Raw genomic sequence first — 18,408 nt, 5'->3', positions numbered from 1 at the left:
AATAAACAAATTACAACACTATACACCACGCAGTAAGAATAACCCATAAAACTACACTGATCGTAATCATAAAGCCCATTTAGGTAGAAGCGGAAGCCCACTCAACGACCTCCAACGCACACATGACAAGTATGAGAGTGGAAGGGAGAATCCTAGGATCTGTTAGTGTCTGGACCCTGAGCTTGAGCATGCAAGTAACTTACCAAACAACATAGCTCTGGAACAGAAGCTTCGACATGGCAGAGACGTATACATTATTGATCTGGCAAATCTGTGCCAGTTGCAGAGCGGACGGAGCTCCAGTAAGCAAGAAGCAGACGATTATGAAGATCGGATCGCCCAAGATACTGATAGGGACGTGTTTAGCGAGCAGAGCAAGGAGAGGTGCCATAATCAAGGTTGGGAGCAGCATGCGTGCCACGAGCGAGGCAATAATGAGTTTCTTCTCTTCCTTGGGATGCCCCATGTCTTCGAGCGCTTCTTGGGACAAAGTGTTTCGTGCGAGGTTGGCTCCTAGGACGACCAGGATCAAGGGTACAGCAACTTGAGCATTCTGGTTGATAGCTCTGGTGACCGAATTGTTCACGAATGTATCCTCGTCGAAGAACAAGTGCTGTAGGGACGGCACGGATGCCACGATAATCGACACAAGCATAGCCCACAGCGGAGGGTTCATGAAGTCCCATAGGCCACGGAGAAACGTCTTGATACCGCGAGCACAAACAGACAAGGGCTTCTGTATAGGGCTCGGAAGTCGATTGTACACTGCGTTTGTGCTCTTCTCCCAGCCGCTCGCGATACAGCTTGTCATGCGACTACGGCGTTGCCCCAGATACTGCTTGACTCGTGTGAACGATCCCTTTTGGTGCTGGTGACCTTCATGCGACAACTCAACACTCGGAAACAATAGGATGTGGCCTCCAGTACTCTGGCGCGGAAGGAATGGTCCGCTGGGAGGAGGCCCGATCAGGGAAGGGTGGTGGTCTGATTCATGGTTTACTTGGCCATGAGTGGGCAGCTTCGTATAGGAATATGTCTGAGCTGTCACGGGGGTCTGTTCACCGGACCTGAACTCATCCGTGTCACCGGAAGAGCCCGCTGCATGGTGGGTAAGGCTATCAGAGCTTCGAGTTCTGATAAGTGGCTCATCTGGGTCGGTTTGGTTCGGGTTGTCGCCGTATCGTTCCTGCCCTTGCTCAATTCGGGTCACACCGTCTTCCCTATCTGCCTCTTCCAGGTATCGTTCCTTCGGGGCAAGAAGAACACGATAGCCCCAACTCCAGCGCACGAGCTGACCTAATTGCTGAAATATGAGTAGGTATAGAATTCCACGGGCCGCCACTTCGTCATCGTTGTCATTAGGGACTTTGCTCCAGTGAAGGCCTTTTAGGGTCTGCGAGAGCGACATGACGAGGGAAATAGGTAGGGAGTTCGAGTTACCGAAGACCTGTTAATAAAGGAGATTAGATAGGGAATGCGGTGAAAAGATTTTGGAATACGTACAGCCATTGCCGCCACAAAATTGGCCTGTCGTTTTTTGAAGCGGAAACATCGCGATATAACCCAAGCACATGAATAAGAGACGAAGGTCTGAACGATGAAGATAAACGGGATAATGGCAAGATCAGTGATTTTCTCCGCCGTCAGTTGAGAACCAAGTTTGATGAAGACTGCGCCATATTAGCTTCAAGATCATCCACTGGAGGCAACAACAAAAAGCTACATACTCAGACATGGGGTAAACAGCATGACGTTGAGGTTAGCGACCAACTTCTGAGCTTCTGCGTCGAACATGCCCTGTCGGGCAACTATGTAACCCGGCAAGCTGACACATACTACCTCCAACACAGCTTCGAAAACCAGGAGGACGAGGTGGAAGAATGATGGATGGCTCGAATGGCCGCCATCCTGAAGCAACCCAGCATTTATGATCCCCGATGGCATTTGAGTCATGAACTGGCGAGGGACCAAGGCATTGACATTCTGAAACGATTTAGGAGACGTAAGAATGGCCATGGAACGGAGAAGTTATTGATCAGAATCACCCGGCGGAGAGGATGAGCGAAGGATGTTCAGTGGCGGAGCGCCGAAGGTGATGTCGTAGATGAGAGATCCGCCTATTATTTAAGGTTGGGGCTGGTGCTCGGAAAGTGAGCGACGGTCGGGTTCGCCTTTCGAGCTAAACAGGGATTGGGAAAAGGTGAAATTTCAGCGTGAGAAAGCGGGATCAGGTGAAAAATATTATACAAAGTTGTAGTGACAGTGGGATATTGAAGATGAGAATGAGACTAGACGGGATGGAAAGCTCAAGTGGCAGTGTTGGATATGGCAGTGTGAGACGGCGAATCGCCCAGGAGTCTTAGCGCCAAGAAGGTAGAGAACAATTTAGATAGTTCGAAGGAAGGTCGAATAACGATAATACAAAGCTGTTTCAGGACACGTCAATAATGAAACAGTTCAGGCGACCGGCTGAGATAGTGATGATATAATCACTACCTAATCCTTTGTGCGACTTCTAAAAGCTGCCAGCTGGTTTAACACCTGTTTTGAAGCTTCTTGTTCTCGTAGACTTGATCAGCCAAAAACGCCAATTCTGACGCAAAAAATGTGCCAAGAATCCAAAGGAAGCACTACAATGGCACATTCTTCAGCACAGAGTATTTGATTGGCTTTATCCCTTATCTTACTTTGGCTCTCCATCAAACAGTCAACCTACGTACCTTGGTACTTTTCTAATAGGGTACTTCTCTATCAGCTGTACCCCACAGGTACTTATTTCACTTGAGCATCACCTTTCCGGTTTGATGTGCGAATCTACAGACAGGTGCCCATCGAGTCCCTTTCTACTTACAGGTGAACGGTCTTGGCATGTTGTACAAGAACACATAGGTCCATCCTCATTCTCTCACCACCACGCCGAGAGAGCAAGCAATTTTAAAAGGTCGTCCTATTCATATCTAGATACTGCAAGTCACTTTGAAGTCATCAGTAATATACAGCACTACAGTCATTCACTTGGACAGTCATAGGGATCTTTATCTCTATCACGTCATGATCAGCACACATCTTGGATCCCTGCAGATACCTTAAACAGTTCCGATTGTCTGAAGGCAGCAGCACGGAGGGATATTAAAGTCATTACTATCCTCAACTGTGGTCATTTGGTGGCACACTCGATTGGGCCGCACCTGACTCAAAAAGAGTAAAGAATGGAACCGAAATTTGATACTTTGATACCTAAATTGTTTGTCAAGAAGAACCGCCGACCAGTTCTCTCGGTCAGACTGCTCCCAAGCCACGCGCATTGCATTATTTGGTTACTCCGTACTATCATTATCCGACATTATATGACTTCATCTGATGCATATGACAGGTAACGGCTTGCTTTGGTGTCTATATCTGAATCATGGTGGGAGAGCCCAGGAACAAATATGGATAATATTAAGCAAACAATCACAACGGACTTTGCCTCCATTCCGATCCAGACAGTACGATTGGCTGATCATAATCATATCAAGCCAAACACTCATGCATTGCACCATCCACAGCAGCGCCACAACGGGAGGACCTCAACCGATCGGCAACATAGCCAGGAAAGCCCGCCAATGACAGCTCCGTTTGATCAATCATCGATACCCTTCCTAGGTAGGTACCTTACGGACTACGGAGAAGTCTGAAGGATTCGGGACAAGGATTTATCGGGAATGGACAGATAGCAGATACAACGTAGCACAGTATACAGCATCTGGTGAGGTGATAGTGAATGACAGGAAGAACAGAGTTTAATACCTAAGGTATATTCTCCAAGCTAACACCTGAGAGGGTGAGGATGAAGTTGATGAACTAATAACTTAGGAGGCCTGAGTCTGACGTAGTGTGGGGTTACCAGTTCTCCAGAAAACAAGATCAAACCTGCGCTACTACAACACAAGCTGGTTATTCAGCAACAATAATGAGAGCTTTAGGTACTATTAGAGCTATTAAATTAATGATAACATCATAGTTTGACTGGACAGAAACGAAGGCACCTAATTTGTCAAATTGAATTTACTCCATGGGTGTTAGCCATAGATCTGGACTCGCAGTTCCGTGTCCCGATGGTAAAGTCGGATAGTTCGGTTCAATGCAGCCTGTGCTTCTTCTACCGTTTCCTGGTGGAATCTCGTCTGTAGAGAATCAAGACTATGCAAGAGGTCGGTCTAGGACCTTTGCAGGTTAGACATAGTAGTGAATCAGTGGCCAAATTGAGTCGTTGATAGTAATACCTCTCTACATCGATAACAAACAAATAATATTGCTGCCTCGTCCACCTTGCTAAGGCGACACCCTTGAGCGCCTGAGGCCAACCATTGGCTGGTTTTTCTTCCCGCCAACGCACCAACGAGAGAAACGCATCCCCCGGCCATAGTATACGTATCTCGTCGACCCGAGTATGCGATTATATGGTTGATGGTTGGAGATGACTACTTCCACTACTCTACTACTAATATCTTATTCCACTATCATAATTAAATGGCATTCCGCCATCTCTCAACTCAACCCAGGTTCGAACAGAACGTGCTCATTCCTTGATCAATCCTTGAACAGCTGGAAATTTCTCGACCATCCACAGCCAAGACTTCCCAGTTTCCTTGGCTGCCACACTTGCCCCAGGCATAATTCCCTGGATCTCCATCTTTTATCTCAAAACTCCTCCCCTCTTTCGATACCCTGGAAATCTAATCCGTTCATACAATTACCCGGCCTTCCCCTCTCTGGCATCTTCTCAAGGCACCGGGAGACTTTGCAAGTAATTCACACTACTTGAGTTTCATCTATCCAGCCTTGTTTTCGGTACGATTCTTGCCCCGCGTTGAGGCAAACTGCCACTGTTCACTAGACCCCGCAGGCTCTTTCACGTCAGATATCTAATTCTTGTGACAGCAGCAGTGTACATTTACAAAAACTTCGATCTATCGCTTTCTCAGAAAACTAGCTCATTCTGGATTCTCCACCTTCCCTCCTTTCATGATCGCCGTCCTGGGTTGTCCGTATCCCGTTCGAAAAAAAGTACTCGAAACGGCACCCACTTTCCCATCCACTCCACGATGAGCGCGGCTACAGTGGGCCCAGAGCAAGAATCGGTCGCAGAGGTTCCCTCCGCTCAAGTCGATATTGACAACCGATCCGACAACACAACCGACGATGACCTTTCCCCCTCTGTCACTGCTCCTCCGTCTCTTACTTCGGTACCATCCCTTCGGCCGGACCAGGATATGACATCGGGGATAAGTGCTTCGTCTACTCATTTGGGCCAAATCAATGCGGCTCGGCGTGGTGTAGGGACGCCGACACGGCCGCACGCCTCCATGAGTGGCGCACAGCCGGGCGGTTTGAATCAGGACATCCTGGCCAAGATGAAGGCCTTCTCCCTCTCCAGACAGGGTGCTCCCCCGTATTTACCTCATGCTGTCTCTACCGGAACGATCCCTTCGTCCAGACCAAGCATTTCCGCTTCGCCAAGTCCGGTAGGAGGGCCATCGCCTCCCATGGGAGGTGCACTTGCCGGGCGTCTTCCCCCGACAGCGCGCCCTCATGGTAAAAATTGGGCGTCTTCGCCCTCAGTGCCGGGAGCTACTGCAGGTTCTCATTCGCCTTCGCCGAAAACCGGCAGCCTGGCCGCAAAAAGAATGAAGCCAGGGTTGAAACTGTCAGATGCCACTGGCCCTGCGACTGGTTCTGGAACCAGCTCGCCTGGCGATGGATCTTCGGACGCATCTGGAGGGTCGGCATTCAGCAAATATTCTGAGTACATTGACACCAAGGCAGGGACTCTGAATTTCAAAAACAAGGCGATCCTGCACGGTGGCGGCGTCGAATTCTCGTCCGGACATAGTTTCAGCATCTCGTTAGATGAGGTTGAGCGACTGGATGAGCTAGGTAAGGGCAACTACGGAACGGTCTACAAAGTTCGACATAGCCGGCCCCATATGCGCAAACCTGGTATGGGGCTTCGCGGCATCGTTAGTCGCCCAACTGAGAACTCGACCCCGGATAGCACTTCCGCGGCTAAGCCCCAGGACAATCTTTCCGGTTACATTATGGCGATGAAGGAGATTCGCTTGGAGCTGGATGAAAACAAGTTTGCCCAGATCATCATGGAGTTGGATATTTTGCACCGTTGCGTTTCGCCATTCATTATCGACTTCTACGGCGCATTCTTTCAGGAGGGTGCGGTCTATATGTGTGTGGAATATATGGACGGAGGCTCTATCGATAAACTCTACAAGGACGGCGTACCCGAAAACATTCTCCGAAAGGTCGCATTATCCACCGTTATGGGATTGAAGACCCTCAAAGACGATCATAACATCATTCATCGGGACGTGAAGCCTACCAATATTCTTGTCAATTCTCGAGGTCAAATCAAGATTTGCGATTTCGGTGTGAGCGGCAATTTGGTCGCCAGTATCGCGAAGACAAATATTGGCTGCCAGAGTTATATGGCACCGGAACGTATTGCAGGAGGCGGCGTGCAGCAGTCAGGCGCGACTGGTGGTGGAACTTATAGTGTGCAGAGCGACATCTGGAGTTTGGGCCTGACCATCATCGAATGCGCTATCGGTCGCTATCCATATCCTCCGGAAACTTTTAACAACATTTTCAGCCAGTTGCATGTGAGTTTTAATCCCTTTCTCAGTTAATTTGCATGATCGAACACTTTCTAATGTCATTTCAAGGCTATCGTGCATGGGGATCCGCCAACATTACCGGAGCAAGGATATTCGGAAGAGGCGCATGCATTCGTCCGCGCTTGTTTGGATAAAACTCCCAGCAAGCGTCCTTCATATAGTACCTTACTCAGACATCCCTGGCTTGCTCCCTTGATGCAGCCCCCGACGGAGTCGAATGGTACCGAGGCAACATCCGCCGCTTCGTCTGACGGCCAACCTGGCGGGCCCGATACGAGTACTGCGACCGAGGATGAGGAAGTGGCGGAATGGGTCAAGGAGCGAATTGAACGTCGCCAACGGGGACACCTACAAGAGGCAGAGAAACCTGCATTGCATGCAGTGGCCCTGGATGCAGTGCCCGGTAGCCCTCTGCTTGATGATCCCTCCTCGCTACCGTCACTTTCTTAGGACAATCCGTCAGCTCATCTCTTATAACACCTGAACATTTCATTCTTCTCAATAATCCCCATTCTCTATCTTCTATTTCCTGTTGGACCGAGCGAGTGCATGAACGGAGGACTTGTTGGCGCTGGCGCCGTCTGGGCAGTTCTCCATTCCTTCAACCTGCAATTTTCATCATTGATGCTGTTGTTTCTCTTCGAACTCACATCTACGTACTGCAAAACTTTACTTATGTGTGATGGATTCCGAAATGTAAAGTACCGGCAGCTTGAATTCTTATTGTCTCTCATGTAAATAAATACATAACGTTTCCATACCCTTATTTCGGGTTAGATCATCTCCCAAAATAGGACAACCTCATATATCTCATGTCCTTCTTGACTCCAAAGGATTTGTCATTTCTGTGCCGTTCATCACCAAACGCTTAGCAATCAATCGCGTCACGTGTGGCTGCGATGACCAAATCTCCAGCCTAGAACGCTAAAACCAGTACATATCGGCGAAGTCGGCGTTCATCTTCGGGAGATCAAAAACTCGGAAAGCGCCCGTCGATCTTATAAGATAGCCATTGAGAGGCAATTGGTCGTTGTGGACGGTAATCTGATTTCACTGCCTACTACTCTACTCTGCTGACTTCTTGTGCGTCAGCAATCCGTATTCTCCGTCATCCACCACATCATCCGGGTTCCCCGCCAGCTTCAATCCTGGGAGCGTCCGTTTTAGCTCTTGATTACTCTAGCTAGCTTCTGCCCCTCCAATAATCCATCCTCCTTCCCTTCTTTCTCCCCCTCATTCGACATCCACCACCTGCAGAGGGGTCAATAAAAAACAGAAAAAACCGGACCCTCCATGCTCTCCCGCTCCTCGCTCCACATTCTGCTTCCAGCTCAAGCATTCAAACCTCGCGTGCCGCAACTGATCCGTTCATCAACTATCGTTCAGTCTGCTCGAGTCATCTCTACAGTTGCAGATCGACGAACCAAATCTGCGACTCGAAAACTGGATTCTCCCACTCTGATTTCCAAGACAGCGCCCCGTCTCGCCTCTCTCTCTCGACACTTTTCATCGACTGCGGTTGCAGCGGACTCCAGCAACATGGCTCCTACGGACGTTCAGCAGTATGACTATATTGTTTTGGGTGGTGGTAGTGGTGGTAGCGGTAGCGCACGGCGTGCCGCTGGCTGGTACGGTGCAAAGACGCTGATTGTGGAAAGTGGACGGGCTGGTGGTACTTGCGTCAACGTCGGGTATGTTCTGTGCCTTGCTCCCCGTACGGCCCAGGGAAGTGTGGGAGATGCTAACTGAAGGGTCTGCAGCTGTGTCCCCAAGAAGATGACCTGGAATTTCGCTTCCGTCAACGAAGCTCTCCACGTCGGCGAGCACTACGGCTACGACATCCCCAAGGACGTCAAGATCAACTACCGTCAATTCAAGGAAACCCGCGACGCCGTCGTCAAACGTCTGAACGGTGCCTACGAGAGAAACTGGGGCAAGGAAGGCATCGACCTCGTGCACGGCCGCGCTCGGTTCGTCGAGCCCAAGGTCATCGAGGTTACGCTCAGTGACGGCGCAAAGGCGCGGTACTCGGCGCCTCACATTCTCATCGCGACCGGTGGCCGGCCCACCATTCCCCCTGTCAAGGGTGCCGAGCATGGTATCACTAGCGACGGGTTCTTTGAGATCGAGGAGCTCCCGCCCAAGGTTGCTGTCGTGGGTGCGGGTTACATTGCCGTCGAGCTGGCTGGTGTCATGGCTGCCGTCGGCGTGGAGACCCACATGTTCATTCGGGGTGAGACGATGCTGCGCAAGTTCGACCCTATGATTCAGAAGACGATGACGGAGCGGTACGAGGCGACCGGCGTGCGCATGCACAAGAAGCACGGCGGGTTCAAGGAGGTGCAGCTGGTGAAGGACGGCAAGGGCAAGGACAAGGTGCTCAAGCTGATTGGCAATGACGGGTCGGAGGAGGAATTCAACGAGCTGCTGTGGGCTATCGGTCGTCAGCCCGAGGTCGAGGATCTGCATCTCGAGGTCCCCGGCGTGAAGCTCAACGAAAGTGGCCACATCGTTGTCGACCAGTACCAGAACACCTCGGCGGATGGTGTTTATGCTCTCGGCGATGTCACTGGCGTTGCGGAACTCACACCAGGTACGTTACTTTCTCCTTTGTTCCTCTATTGAACTTGACTAAGACTTTCGCTTCGTGTAGTGGCCATTGCAGCCGGTCGCCAACTCGGCAGCCGTCTCTTCGGCCCCCCGGCCCTCAAATCCGCTAAACTGTCCTACGAGAATATTCCCACCGTGGTCTTTGCGCACCCCGAAGTCGGCACCATCGGTCTGACCGAGCCGCAAGCCCGCCAACGCTACGGTGACGACAAGGTCAAGGTTTATTATACCAAATTCACCGCGATGTACTACGACGTGCTCCCGGCAGAGGAGAAGAAGAAGAACCCGACCGAGTTCAAGATTGTGTGTGTCGGTCCCGAGGAGAAGGTGGTCGGTCTGCACATTCTGGGTCTCGGCGTGGGCGAGATGCTGCAGGGTTTCGGTGTCGCGATCAAGATGGGTGCTACCAAGAAGGACTTTGATAGCTGTGTTGCTATCCACCCGACCAGTGCAGAGGAGTTGGTGACCATGCGGTAGATTCTAGTGAGTTAGTTCTAGACAGTGAATACAATAGACATTGTACATGGATATACAGAGTATATTCGGGCGGTATTTGTCAGAACCTCGATTGTTTAAAGACAACTGCCCATTATTCGATCAATAAGTAAAGAGAGAAAAACAAAGAGAAAACAGCTCATCCTCTCCTACATACATACAATAGATATTATTTATTTATTTATTTATTATATATTAATTATATTAATACGATAAAAAAGGTGAGGAGGGCCGACATCAACAAACAAACCCAACCCCAACAAGGAAGGAGCGAGGGGACAAAAAAAGTTGTCCAAAAAGGGAAGGGCCCAAACCGCGACTCGAACGCGGGTCTCATCCATACAGAGCTCTTTTGAGAGCCGAAGCATACACCTTACGGTGCTCAACCCCGAAGGATGAATCGTACCTCTGGACCATTTGGGCAATTCTATGGTAATATCAAGATCAATAAGAATAATAAGATACCTAAAAATGGTATAGGCACATCTAGGCAAACTAATCTCATTCTAACATCACTTATACTCTAGAAACATTCATTAGAATTAGATTAGTTTGCCTAGATGTGTCTATATTATTTTTAGGTATATTATTACTCTTATTAATCTTGATATTACCATAGAATTGCTTGAATATCTAGTGGTATAGTTCATCCTCTGGGGTTGAGCACCGCAAGATGTAAGCCTCAGCTCTCAAAAGAGCTCTGTATGAATATTTTTCGCCAGTTCAAAGTCCTTGGAAGCTGTGAATTAAATAAAAGCTTTAACTAGAAAGATCATTAAGGATGTACCACCTCTTATACTTAATTTGAAAAGCTTAATTCTAATTGCATGCTCATGAGTTTATATCTATTGTGGGCATGAGAAGTTTGGCAGATAACAGAGCCTGGCTTAATGACACCACGACACTAGTTACTCTCTCACCATCCTACTACACTCTACTTCTTCCTATTTAGTATTATTATAAGTATCCTTATTGTTCTCACATAATACCTAACCCTAAGGATTCTTTCTCCACCTTATGGAGTTTAAAGAGATAAGTAACGAGACAGAAACCTATAATCCCAGCTAAAGGGAGCCATGCAGATTAAATGCGTCAGTAGTATCACCTAGGCTTAGCTTAAGCTTAGTGCTCTCCTTATGCTACATAACTGGTGAGACTATGGGCAGATGCAGACTCAACCTTAGCTAATGATGTCTGATATAGTCTGCAAGAGGGAGTCTTTCTGTCTGGAGACGATGTTGGCATGCAAGTATCTTCCAGATCTCACTGCACATAAATGAATGTTATTGCCATAGGAAACTGTTGACTCTTTTAGTGTTGACCTAGGGGCTACACGGCATTATTATATCCTCCATGAGGCTGGTCCTTCGTTGACTAGAGGCTGTGGTATTGCCATGGAACATTAGAGTCAACTTATAACATGCATATATAATCCTTCTCCGGACTGAGTTCAGTTTTTATGTAGAGATAAGAAAGATGTATTATTGCAGAACTAGGAGAGCCACCTGAGATTGTATATCTTTGTTAATTTTGCCGTTTAGACTGCCGTAGACTTCGCCAACCCTGAAACTAGAGCTTGCATTATGGATGGGTGCTATTCATCTAATCTTGTCATCCATCTGACAGCCTACCCTTGTCTGCATCATCCTTTCAATCTACATATCTCACCCTTTTTAATACTGAGGTTACAATCATTCATCTTCTACTTTATGTAATGCCAGAGCACTATAACTTGGTAGCATATGCTGCTTGCCAGGGACACTGATCACTCAAAGCGACATTTACCTAGAATTAACACTGTATGATTATAGTCTCAATACTAGCATCAATCCATCATGAGTAGTCAGATCTCTCTTCCTCTTCTACTCTTGCATCTATTCTAATAATTTCCGAGATAAAGGCAAATGGTTCCCTTTCAATACCCTCATCAGGTTGTCCAAGACTGAAAAGAACACGTTTATGGTATGCCCTCCTTTCTTGACCATGTCTCAAAGCTTTACATGTTAGGTGCAGGCTGACAGGTTGGGAATTGAGTATTATGGCAAGTTGATATCAAAAGGTACCCTGCATGATCGCACCAGTATGTAGCTGCCCAATGACTTCCCGGCTACATCCACCTCAAGTTTTCCTACACACCCATTCCAAACCATCTTATGCGAGATAAATACTCCTAAGGTTGTGTTTTGCTCTTTATAGATGTTATCAGCTCTCAGCTTTCTTTCAGTCACTCTATTAGCAGCACCTGTGTTGTCCATGCTGTTAGCATGAGCATGAACATCATTGGGGAGCTTCTCAAGTCAGCTAGTACTAATAATCACTAGGTGAAGAAGATGTTGGACTCCTGTGTCTCTGGCAAGGTAAGCTGGCACTATCTCTAAGAAATTATTGTGTTAATAGTCCCTCTAGCCACGCAATGTTATCTTCTGTTTCTGCAGTCTTAAGGATGCTGTTAGATTCCATACCTCTGTCGCGATGCTGATTAGGAATGTTATGATATTCAGCACACAGTTGACCTGTAGGACTTCCTGTGTTGTTAGCTGGTGTTGGAATAATAATGCTCTGTCGCTATAGACGATACTCGCTATCGGATACCATACTAATTAGGAACTGTAGACGACCTCAACAAATGTATTAATCATAATGGGTCGAATGGCCGCTGAATATGGCAAGGACCATGAACTGGGAACATCTTCCAAGCATGGGATGAGCACTCTTAGCCATTTCGTCCTTACAGGCTGGGTGGAGAATGGCCAGGAGAACATGCATAATTCCTGCCTACTTTATACAAGTAAGTAAGCGAGAAGAATTAAAACGTATGCATGCTGATCCAATGCTAGGGAATACTGGACCCTTTGGGTGATCTTGTATGATTGCTCACAATATCTATAACTTATCAAGAGCAGTCAGTAGTCTATTATATACCCACTTTCTACTGTAGTTTGCAGCAGGTGAGGTAAATCAACAAAAGATGGAAATTCAGTATATTATGAAGGGTAGTACTTTAAGGCTAGATTTTTGTACGTAAGGTAACTGCAAAATTATGTTTTCCCGCTCTGTATTGCCTACTGGTGCAATTGTTTATGGTAGAGTATCATTTTCAAAGGAGCGCAACGACGGCTATGTCTGCCGATGAGACCTCTGAGTCGGCATGCCCTGCTGTGTCACTACCTAATACAGTGAACACTCCAGAAAAGGCCGGTGCCTCACTGGCCTCAGTCCGACTACTATTCTGCATCACAAGATTGTGACTGTAATCTGTTATTCCACCTTGCGCTCTTCAATATCTCTGTGGGCTCGTTTTCAAACGTGGCTTTGCTTCGCACACCCACCCCTCCGACTACCTGGTAGCCTCATCCGACTCAAACATCAGAACAAGTATCCCTTGCTCACGCTCCTGCGCATGTTCATCCCCTATCCGTCTTGATTCTTCCCAATTCCTGCTCGATTTTCTCTCTGCGAGCTTATCGAAGATACCAAGAACGATACGGGTATCATCACATCTCATTTTAACTCTATCCACAATCTCCGCGCTATTCAATCTGGCGCAGGCGGACACGCCCGTGCGATTGATTTACCGGCTCTATGAGCTCCACCTTGCTGATCATTACGAGCTGGTGGTGTGGGAGACGGAATAGTTCTTCTATCGGCGGGACTGGAAGCTACGGGACATACCAGACCCGGGAGATCCTGATCCGCTTCGTTATGCGATCGTCGCTTCCATTGTTGAGGAATTACAGGAGGCAGTCAATTGGAATTTGGGTCTCGGTCTGCGGAGGAATCGGGAGCATGTGTATCGTGAAGAAGACGGAGACGCATGGCCGCCTTTCACTCCGAGGAAGTGCCTGGCTGGACCAAGACGGTGGCCCGTATTGATAAGGATCTACTGAGGCTGTTAGTGCCGCCAGAATCACTGGATGCGGAGGGGAATTTAGTGCCTGAAGCTAATGGTAAAAGTCCCAATTTTGCCCGGCGTAATATTATCACAAACACGGGGTGGTCCTATACTGTCTAGGAACGATTCAATTGCTACCCTCGAGTATTGACTGATTTGGCTGTACTGTATCTACCCACTGCAGCTGGTGGGTACACATATTTAAACTAGAGAAAAGCAAGATTAATTCCAGTAGGAAGATACTACGCAAGAACTGTTTGGTGATATATTCATATTAATGGCTTGAATATCCGCTAGCAATAGAAGTGCATGCACTTGTTTCTCCTTGAAGAAGCTGGATTCCACGAAAGTCTCCATTTAGATAGAGCAGAGAATATTAACCTATCACGCATAGAGTCCTTCTCCTGGATCGGGAGATGAAAAGGCTGCGAGCAGCAAATGAGAAGGAAGTCAATACTGCATTTACCATGTCCCATCCTAAATCTACCGCCAGCTAGCAGTTGCTGTGGCGGTAGTACCTGAGCATCCGGTAGGAACAGTGTAGCTGCGGTTGGGGTCGCTCTCCCAGATGACGCTCCCGTCAGTCTCCTTCTTAATGAACTTGTATTGGAAAGTCGTCCCTGCTGGGAGATTGATCGTCGTGATCCACAGCGGGTTCGAGGTGGTGTACCGGCTGGCGGACAGCGCCACCGCGTTATCGGTGGACCAAGAGCCCAACTGGCTGATTGACCCAGTGATAAAAACGTTCTCTCCGTAGGTCGTGGTCACCAATTCATTGAATGTGACGGGGATAAGGCTAGCTGTAGCGGTGCAAGTTGACGTGGACGTGGAAGTAGAAGTGGTACTTGTCGTCGTGGAGGTTGTAGTACTTCCAGACCCAGAAATCGCAATGTCGGCGCAGTGAAGGTAGACCTGTGCAGTCTGGAAAGAGTTCCATCTGAAGCGGAGCAAGGTATGGTTGGAGGAGTAGTTCGGGATTTTGATCCGCTTGGTTACGGTATAACCACCGGCAATAGTTGTCTTGCAGGAGTTCAGTGGCGCCCCATCAACTCCCTGACAGGCTCGGGCAGTATTAGCCTGGAAGGCATTACATGTGAACCAATCATTTCTCCAGCAGGCTGCTCCCTCTGTACAATCCGGGTTGTACCCACATGTCTGGCCAGAGACATCTGTGCATTTGAGCTCACCCTCCAGGAAACAGTCCTCTGCAGCTTGCTTTTCACCATGGGTTGGGAGGTAGCCTGGAGTTAGGAATTTATCAACCAGGGTTTGGTTCTGGCAAATACCGTAGGTGAACATGCCACCGTGGTCGCCATTCGCATCAACACACCATTGAACCTCAACAACTTCCCCAGAAGTATAAGTTACCACCGGTTCATTACCCCAGTGATCACTGGGCTGGTTGTAGTCAACGCTAACACGGGCATTGTAGCCACATGGCCCACTCCGGCCAACTTGAGCTTCCTCAAGGTCAGGCCAGGCTGTAACTGGTTCCAAGATAGAACATTCGGGGCACGTATCAATACCAGCCTAGAATACATAAAATAATCATCAACATTATGTAAGGAGAAGGGAATTACCCTGCACCCTTACCTCGAACCCAAGACGGGTACGACTCGCAGGGATAGTCAGATATCCATGTCCATAAGCCGACGCGAAACAGCCCGCAGCCACCAAAATGGAGAAAATCATTGTTATATGTAGTGATAGGACGAGGAATGGTCAATTATATTGGTTTGGGGAAAATTTGAAGAACTAAAAGAGGGGAAGAAATTGTGCGATAATAGCATGAATAAACCTAGAGGAATGTGCTCTTTCACTGTTATATGCATTTCTGAAGCAAAGTCATGCCACTTGGTGTTGTCTGCATTTGCCAAAACGGTTGCAAGAGAAATGTTATTTTGCTCTTACAGGCTTTCCTTGACAAGCCACATTAATCTATTCTATGGCCACAGAAGAGCATAAAAAATCGTGGATGTTCACACTTTGTCACTGAGATGTTAGTCCAGCCAGTCCAATTCCCGACAACTGCCCGAGCGCAAGGAAATCTGGGGAACGTAACTTGTCGTTAAGCCCGCGCTGTCAGTTATCCAAAGCATATTGAACATGTGCCAGGCATGAGACGCCACGATGCCCAGGTTCCCTAAGCGAGCCAAATGTCCGACAACTGCCCGAGCGCAAGAAAGTCCGGGGAAATGCAATTTATTGATTACACCCGCGCTGCCAGTCGTCCACAACATATTAGGACATATTCCAGGCATGAGATACCCGCTGTGCTCGGGCTAAAGTACGTCCCGGTTGAGTTGTGCACAAAAGGTCCCCCAAACCAGCCAAACGCCCGACAACTGTCCGTGTGCAAGAATCCCCGGGAAAAGCAGTTTATAGGGTCAAGTTATAGGAGGTATTGTACCTCAGTTGGATGGTTCGTAGCCCAGCACGAATCCTTCACAGGCCCCTGGTTAAACTAACCTGCACTTGGGTCTAAGGACCCTAGGCGATTTAGGTGAGTTCGGGAGGACTAACTATAACGGATTACTCTTATATCAACATATTCTATATGTATTGTTGGTTGTGGAGGTGCTGTGTGGGAACATTGCGGGTTTGCGGCCCGTCCCCGATGTGGCGGACTTCCAGCCAGACGGCCTGAAGGTCCATATCACAAATTACACATCCGCCCAAACCTCGGTTAACCGGGCCATGTAGGACCTGGTGTTTATCACGGATTAATAATGGATTTTTCGAAATTTAGTCTGCGCTTTGTGGTGTGAATTCAACCCCGTGGAGATCAAAGAGCTTTGCAGCTTATTTTCCCATGGGGAAACCTCAGTGAGAGAATGTTGAAGATGAGCCTAACAGCTTCCTGGGCTTCATAATACCTCTAACCAGTAGCAAATATAAGATGCAATGCTGCCGTGGCTGCCACAGCATTTCTTCCCCATAATCTTTCCATTCAAGGTAGAAGAGCCTGCCTGAAACCAAACTTCCCCAGACAGCATTCTCAGCCTCACTGCGTTTACTTCTCCACTATGCGATTTTCCTTGGCGATCGAAGATTACCTGTATCGTGGTAGGGCTGGAGGTCATGAGGAGGACCCTCACGACTCTTTATAGAGTGTGGTTCGAGACACCGCAGCCCGTGCCACCAGAGATAAATGGATGGGCCGCGGACGGCGCAAAAACCTCATGTCCCGAAGCCAGATGTAAGTGCGTCTCTTAAATAGATTGCATACGTTTTACATAGACATAAAGATCATTTTGGTTTGTTACAATCGCAGCCAACACTCAAGCTTTGAAAGTGAACATTTTGAAGAAGAGGACTATATTTGCCTGTTAATCGCATTCGAAAACATTTTCATCAGTCCTCTATAGTACATAGTTGTGAGGGCACATGATATTGGTAATCAAGGAAACCGGATCACAACCTTGTGTTCCAAGTGATCACTATAACGCCTGTAATACTCGGGAACCTGCTCGATATCAATGATCGAGCTCACCACAAAGCTAGGAGTAGCTCGACCGGCGGCGATCAGGTCAATAAGCGCTTGCGCATGGTTTAGTGGCAGAACAATACCGCTTCCAACGGTCAGGGCTTTCCTCCACAAGGATGCGATGGATATAGGAACCTGGGCAGGAATCTGGTCGGCAAACGGAGCTCCCCGGGTGCTATTCTGTCCACCAGTGTAAACGCCAGCGATGGCAATGCCTCCTTGCTGGGCGACGACTGCAATCAGGTCGCGGGGGACTAATCCATCAACGCGTTGACCCGTTGCATTTACCGACTCGAAGCCAACGCAATCCAAAGCCCGGGTGACTCCATTCGGTTCAAGAGCAAGGATCTGCGCAACGGGATCTGAAGTATTAAAGCTGATGGGCACAGCGCCTATCGATGACGCCAGTTCTAGTCGACTTGGGACTTGGTCAACCGAGTAGACGCGCTTAGCACCGCGAAGCATAGCGGAGTACGCCGCCATGAGGCCTACCGGCCCTGCCCCGAAGACGGCGACGGTATCACCTGGCTGGAATCCACTGTAGCTCAGCGCCTGCCAGCCAGTGGAGAAAATGTCCGAAACCATTAAATAGTCAAGTTCCTTAGTTGCATTTCCAGTCTGATTGTTAAAAGGAATGGGGATAAGGCTCATATCCGCGAAAGGGACACGAGCGTATTCGGCTATAAAAACTATATCAGTGACTGATGCAAGGCTGGGATATCGAAAGGGCTACTAAATTGTACCTTGCAGACCACCATAGTCAGGGGAGCCGCTACCGAAAGAAAGCGGATGGTTTTGACCGTAATGGCCATCATGTGCGTTATCTGGGATAATAACATAGTCTCCAACCTGGAGAGACGACACGGCACTGCCAACCTCCGAGACGTATCCAACCGCCTCATGGCCCAGGCCCCACGGCACGTTGGGAGACCCCGAATAGCCATGGTAAAAATGTAAATCGGACCCACAGATTGCGGAGGTGGGGATTCGGATGATGGCATCTGTCTGGTTTATGATGTGCGGAACTGGCATATCGATCACGGACACGTTATAAGGTTGCCCAAACCAGGCCACCGCTCGCATGGTAGCGGTAAGTGTTGAATTAAGTGGCATCTTGCAAGACGGAAGTGATGAGCTAGAGCGCTTCTGCTGCTGGTTTGATACTTCGATATCTCCTGATCAGGCCGAATCAAACAATCGAACGTGGACAAATATGTTCTTATACTACGCTCCTGTACACAGTGTGGGTATGA

At 48.3% G+C, this 18,408-nt stretch overlaps 6 protein-coding genes and 1 non-coding gene across 7 annotated transcripts, besides 1 other annotated feature; 3 read left to right on the top strand and 4 right to left on the bottom strand.

Moving 5' to 3' along the window:
• Nucleotides 1-79: 79 nt before the first annotated feature.
• On the bottom strand, nucleotides 80-2,016 carry NFIA_009360 (Auxin Efflux Carrier superfamily; the record flags this gene model as incomplete). The annotated part of the gene is made up of 4 exons (XM_001264152.1): nucleotides 80-152; nucleotides 204-1,447; nucleotides 1,504-1,670; nucleotides 1,728-2,016. 4 exons carry the CDS (start codon nucleotides 2,014-2,016, stop codon nucleotides 80-82), a joined length of 1,773 nt encoding a protein of 590 aa, XP_001264153.1.
• A 3,071-nt stretch (nucleotides 2,017-5,087) lies between these two features.
• Nucleotides 5,088-7,121, top strand: pbs2 (mitogen-activated protein kinase kinase PBS2; the record flags this gene model as incomplete). The annotated part of the gene is made up of 2 exons (XM_001264151.1): nucleotides 5,088-6,656; nucleotides 6,720-7,121. The coding sequence occupies 2 exons, from the start codon at nucleotides 5,088-5,090 to the stop codon at nucleotides 7,119-7,121; spliced, it is 1,971 nt and encodes a 656-aa protein (XP_001264152.1).
• An 843-nt stretch (nucleotides 7,122-7,964) lies between these two features.
• On the top strand, nucleotides 7,965-9,758 carry glr1 (glutathione-disulfide reductase GLR1; the record flags this gene model as incomplete). Its single annotated transcript, XM_001264150.1, has 3 exons — nucleotides 7,965-8,362; nucleotides 8,432-9,264; nucleotides 9,325-9,758. 3 exons carry the CDS (start codon nucleotides 7,965-7,967, stop codon nucleotides 9,756-9,758), a joined length of 1,665 nt encoding a protein of 554 aa, XP_001264151.1.
• A 187-nt stretch (nucleotides 9,759-9,945) lies between these two features.
• Nucleotides 9,946-9,966: a microsatellite.
• A 115-nt stretch (nucleotides 9,967-10,081) lies between these two features.
• NFIA_009330 lies at nucleotides 10,082-10,199 on the bottom strand. Its single transcript has one exon. It is a non-coding gene; the product is annotated as a tRNA-Pro (tRNA).
• Nucleotides 10,200-12,416: 2,217 nt separating this feature from the next.
• On the top strand, nucleotides 12,417-12,636 carry NFIA_009320 (uncharacterized protein; the record flags this gene model as incomplete). Its single annotated transcript, XM_001264149.1, has 2 exons — nucleotides 12,417-12,564; nucleotides 12,614-12,636. 2 exons carry the CDS (start codon nucleotides 12,417-12,419, stop codon nucleotides 12,634-12,636), a joined length of 171 nt encoding a protein of 56 aa, XP_001264150.1.
• A 1,515-nt stretch (nucleotides 12,637-14,151) lies between these two features.
• On the bottom strand, nucleotides 14,152-15,360 carry NFIA_009310 (starch binding domain protein; the record flags this gene model as incomplete). The annotated part of the gene is made up of 2 exons (XM_001264148.1): nucleotides 14,152-15,198; nucleotides 15,262-15,360. The coding sequence occupies 2 exons, from the start codon at nucleotides 15,358-15,360 to the stop codon at nucleotides 14,152-14,154; spliced, it is 1,146 nt and encodes a 381-aa protein (XP_001264149.1).
• Nucleotides 15,361-17,068: 1,708 nt separating this feature from the next.
• On the bottom strand, nucleotides 17,069-18,268 carry NFIA_009300 (glutathione-independent formaldehyde dehydrogenase; the record flags this gene model as incomplete). The annotated part of the gene is made up of 2 exons (XM_001264147.1): nucleotides 17,069-17,835; nucleotides 17,899-18,268. The coding sequence occupies 2 exons, from the start codon at nucleotides 18,266-18,268 to the stop codon at nucleotides 17,069-17,071; spliced, it is 1,137 nt and encodes a 378-aa protein (XP_001264148.1).
• Between the last annotated feature and the right edge of the window lie 140 nt (nucleotides 18,269-18,408).

The sequence above is a fragment of the Aspergillus fischeri genome, genomic scaffold (assembly GCF_000149645.3).
Source record: "Aspergillus fischeri NRRL 181 1099437636249 genomic scaffold, whole genome shotgun sequence".
NCBI lineage: Eukaryota > Fungi > Ascomycota > Eurotiomycetes > Eurotiales > Aspergillaceae > Aspergillus > Aspergillus fischeri.
This window is presented reverse-complemented; position numbering and strand designations above follow the sequence as displayed.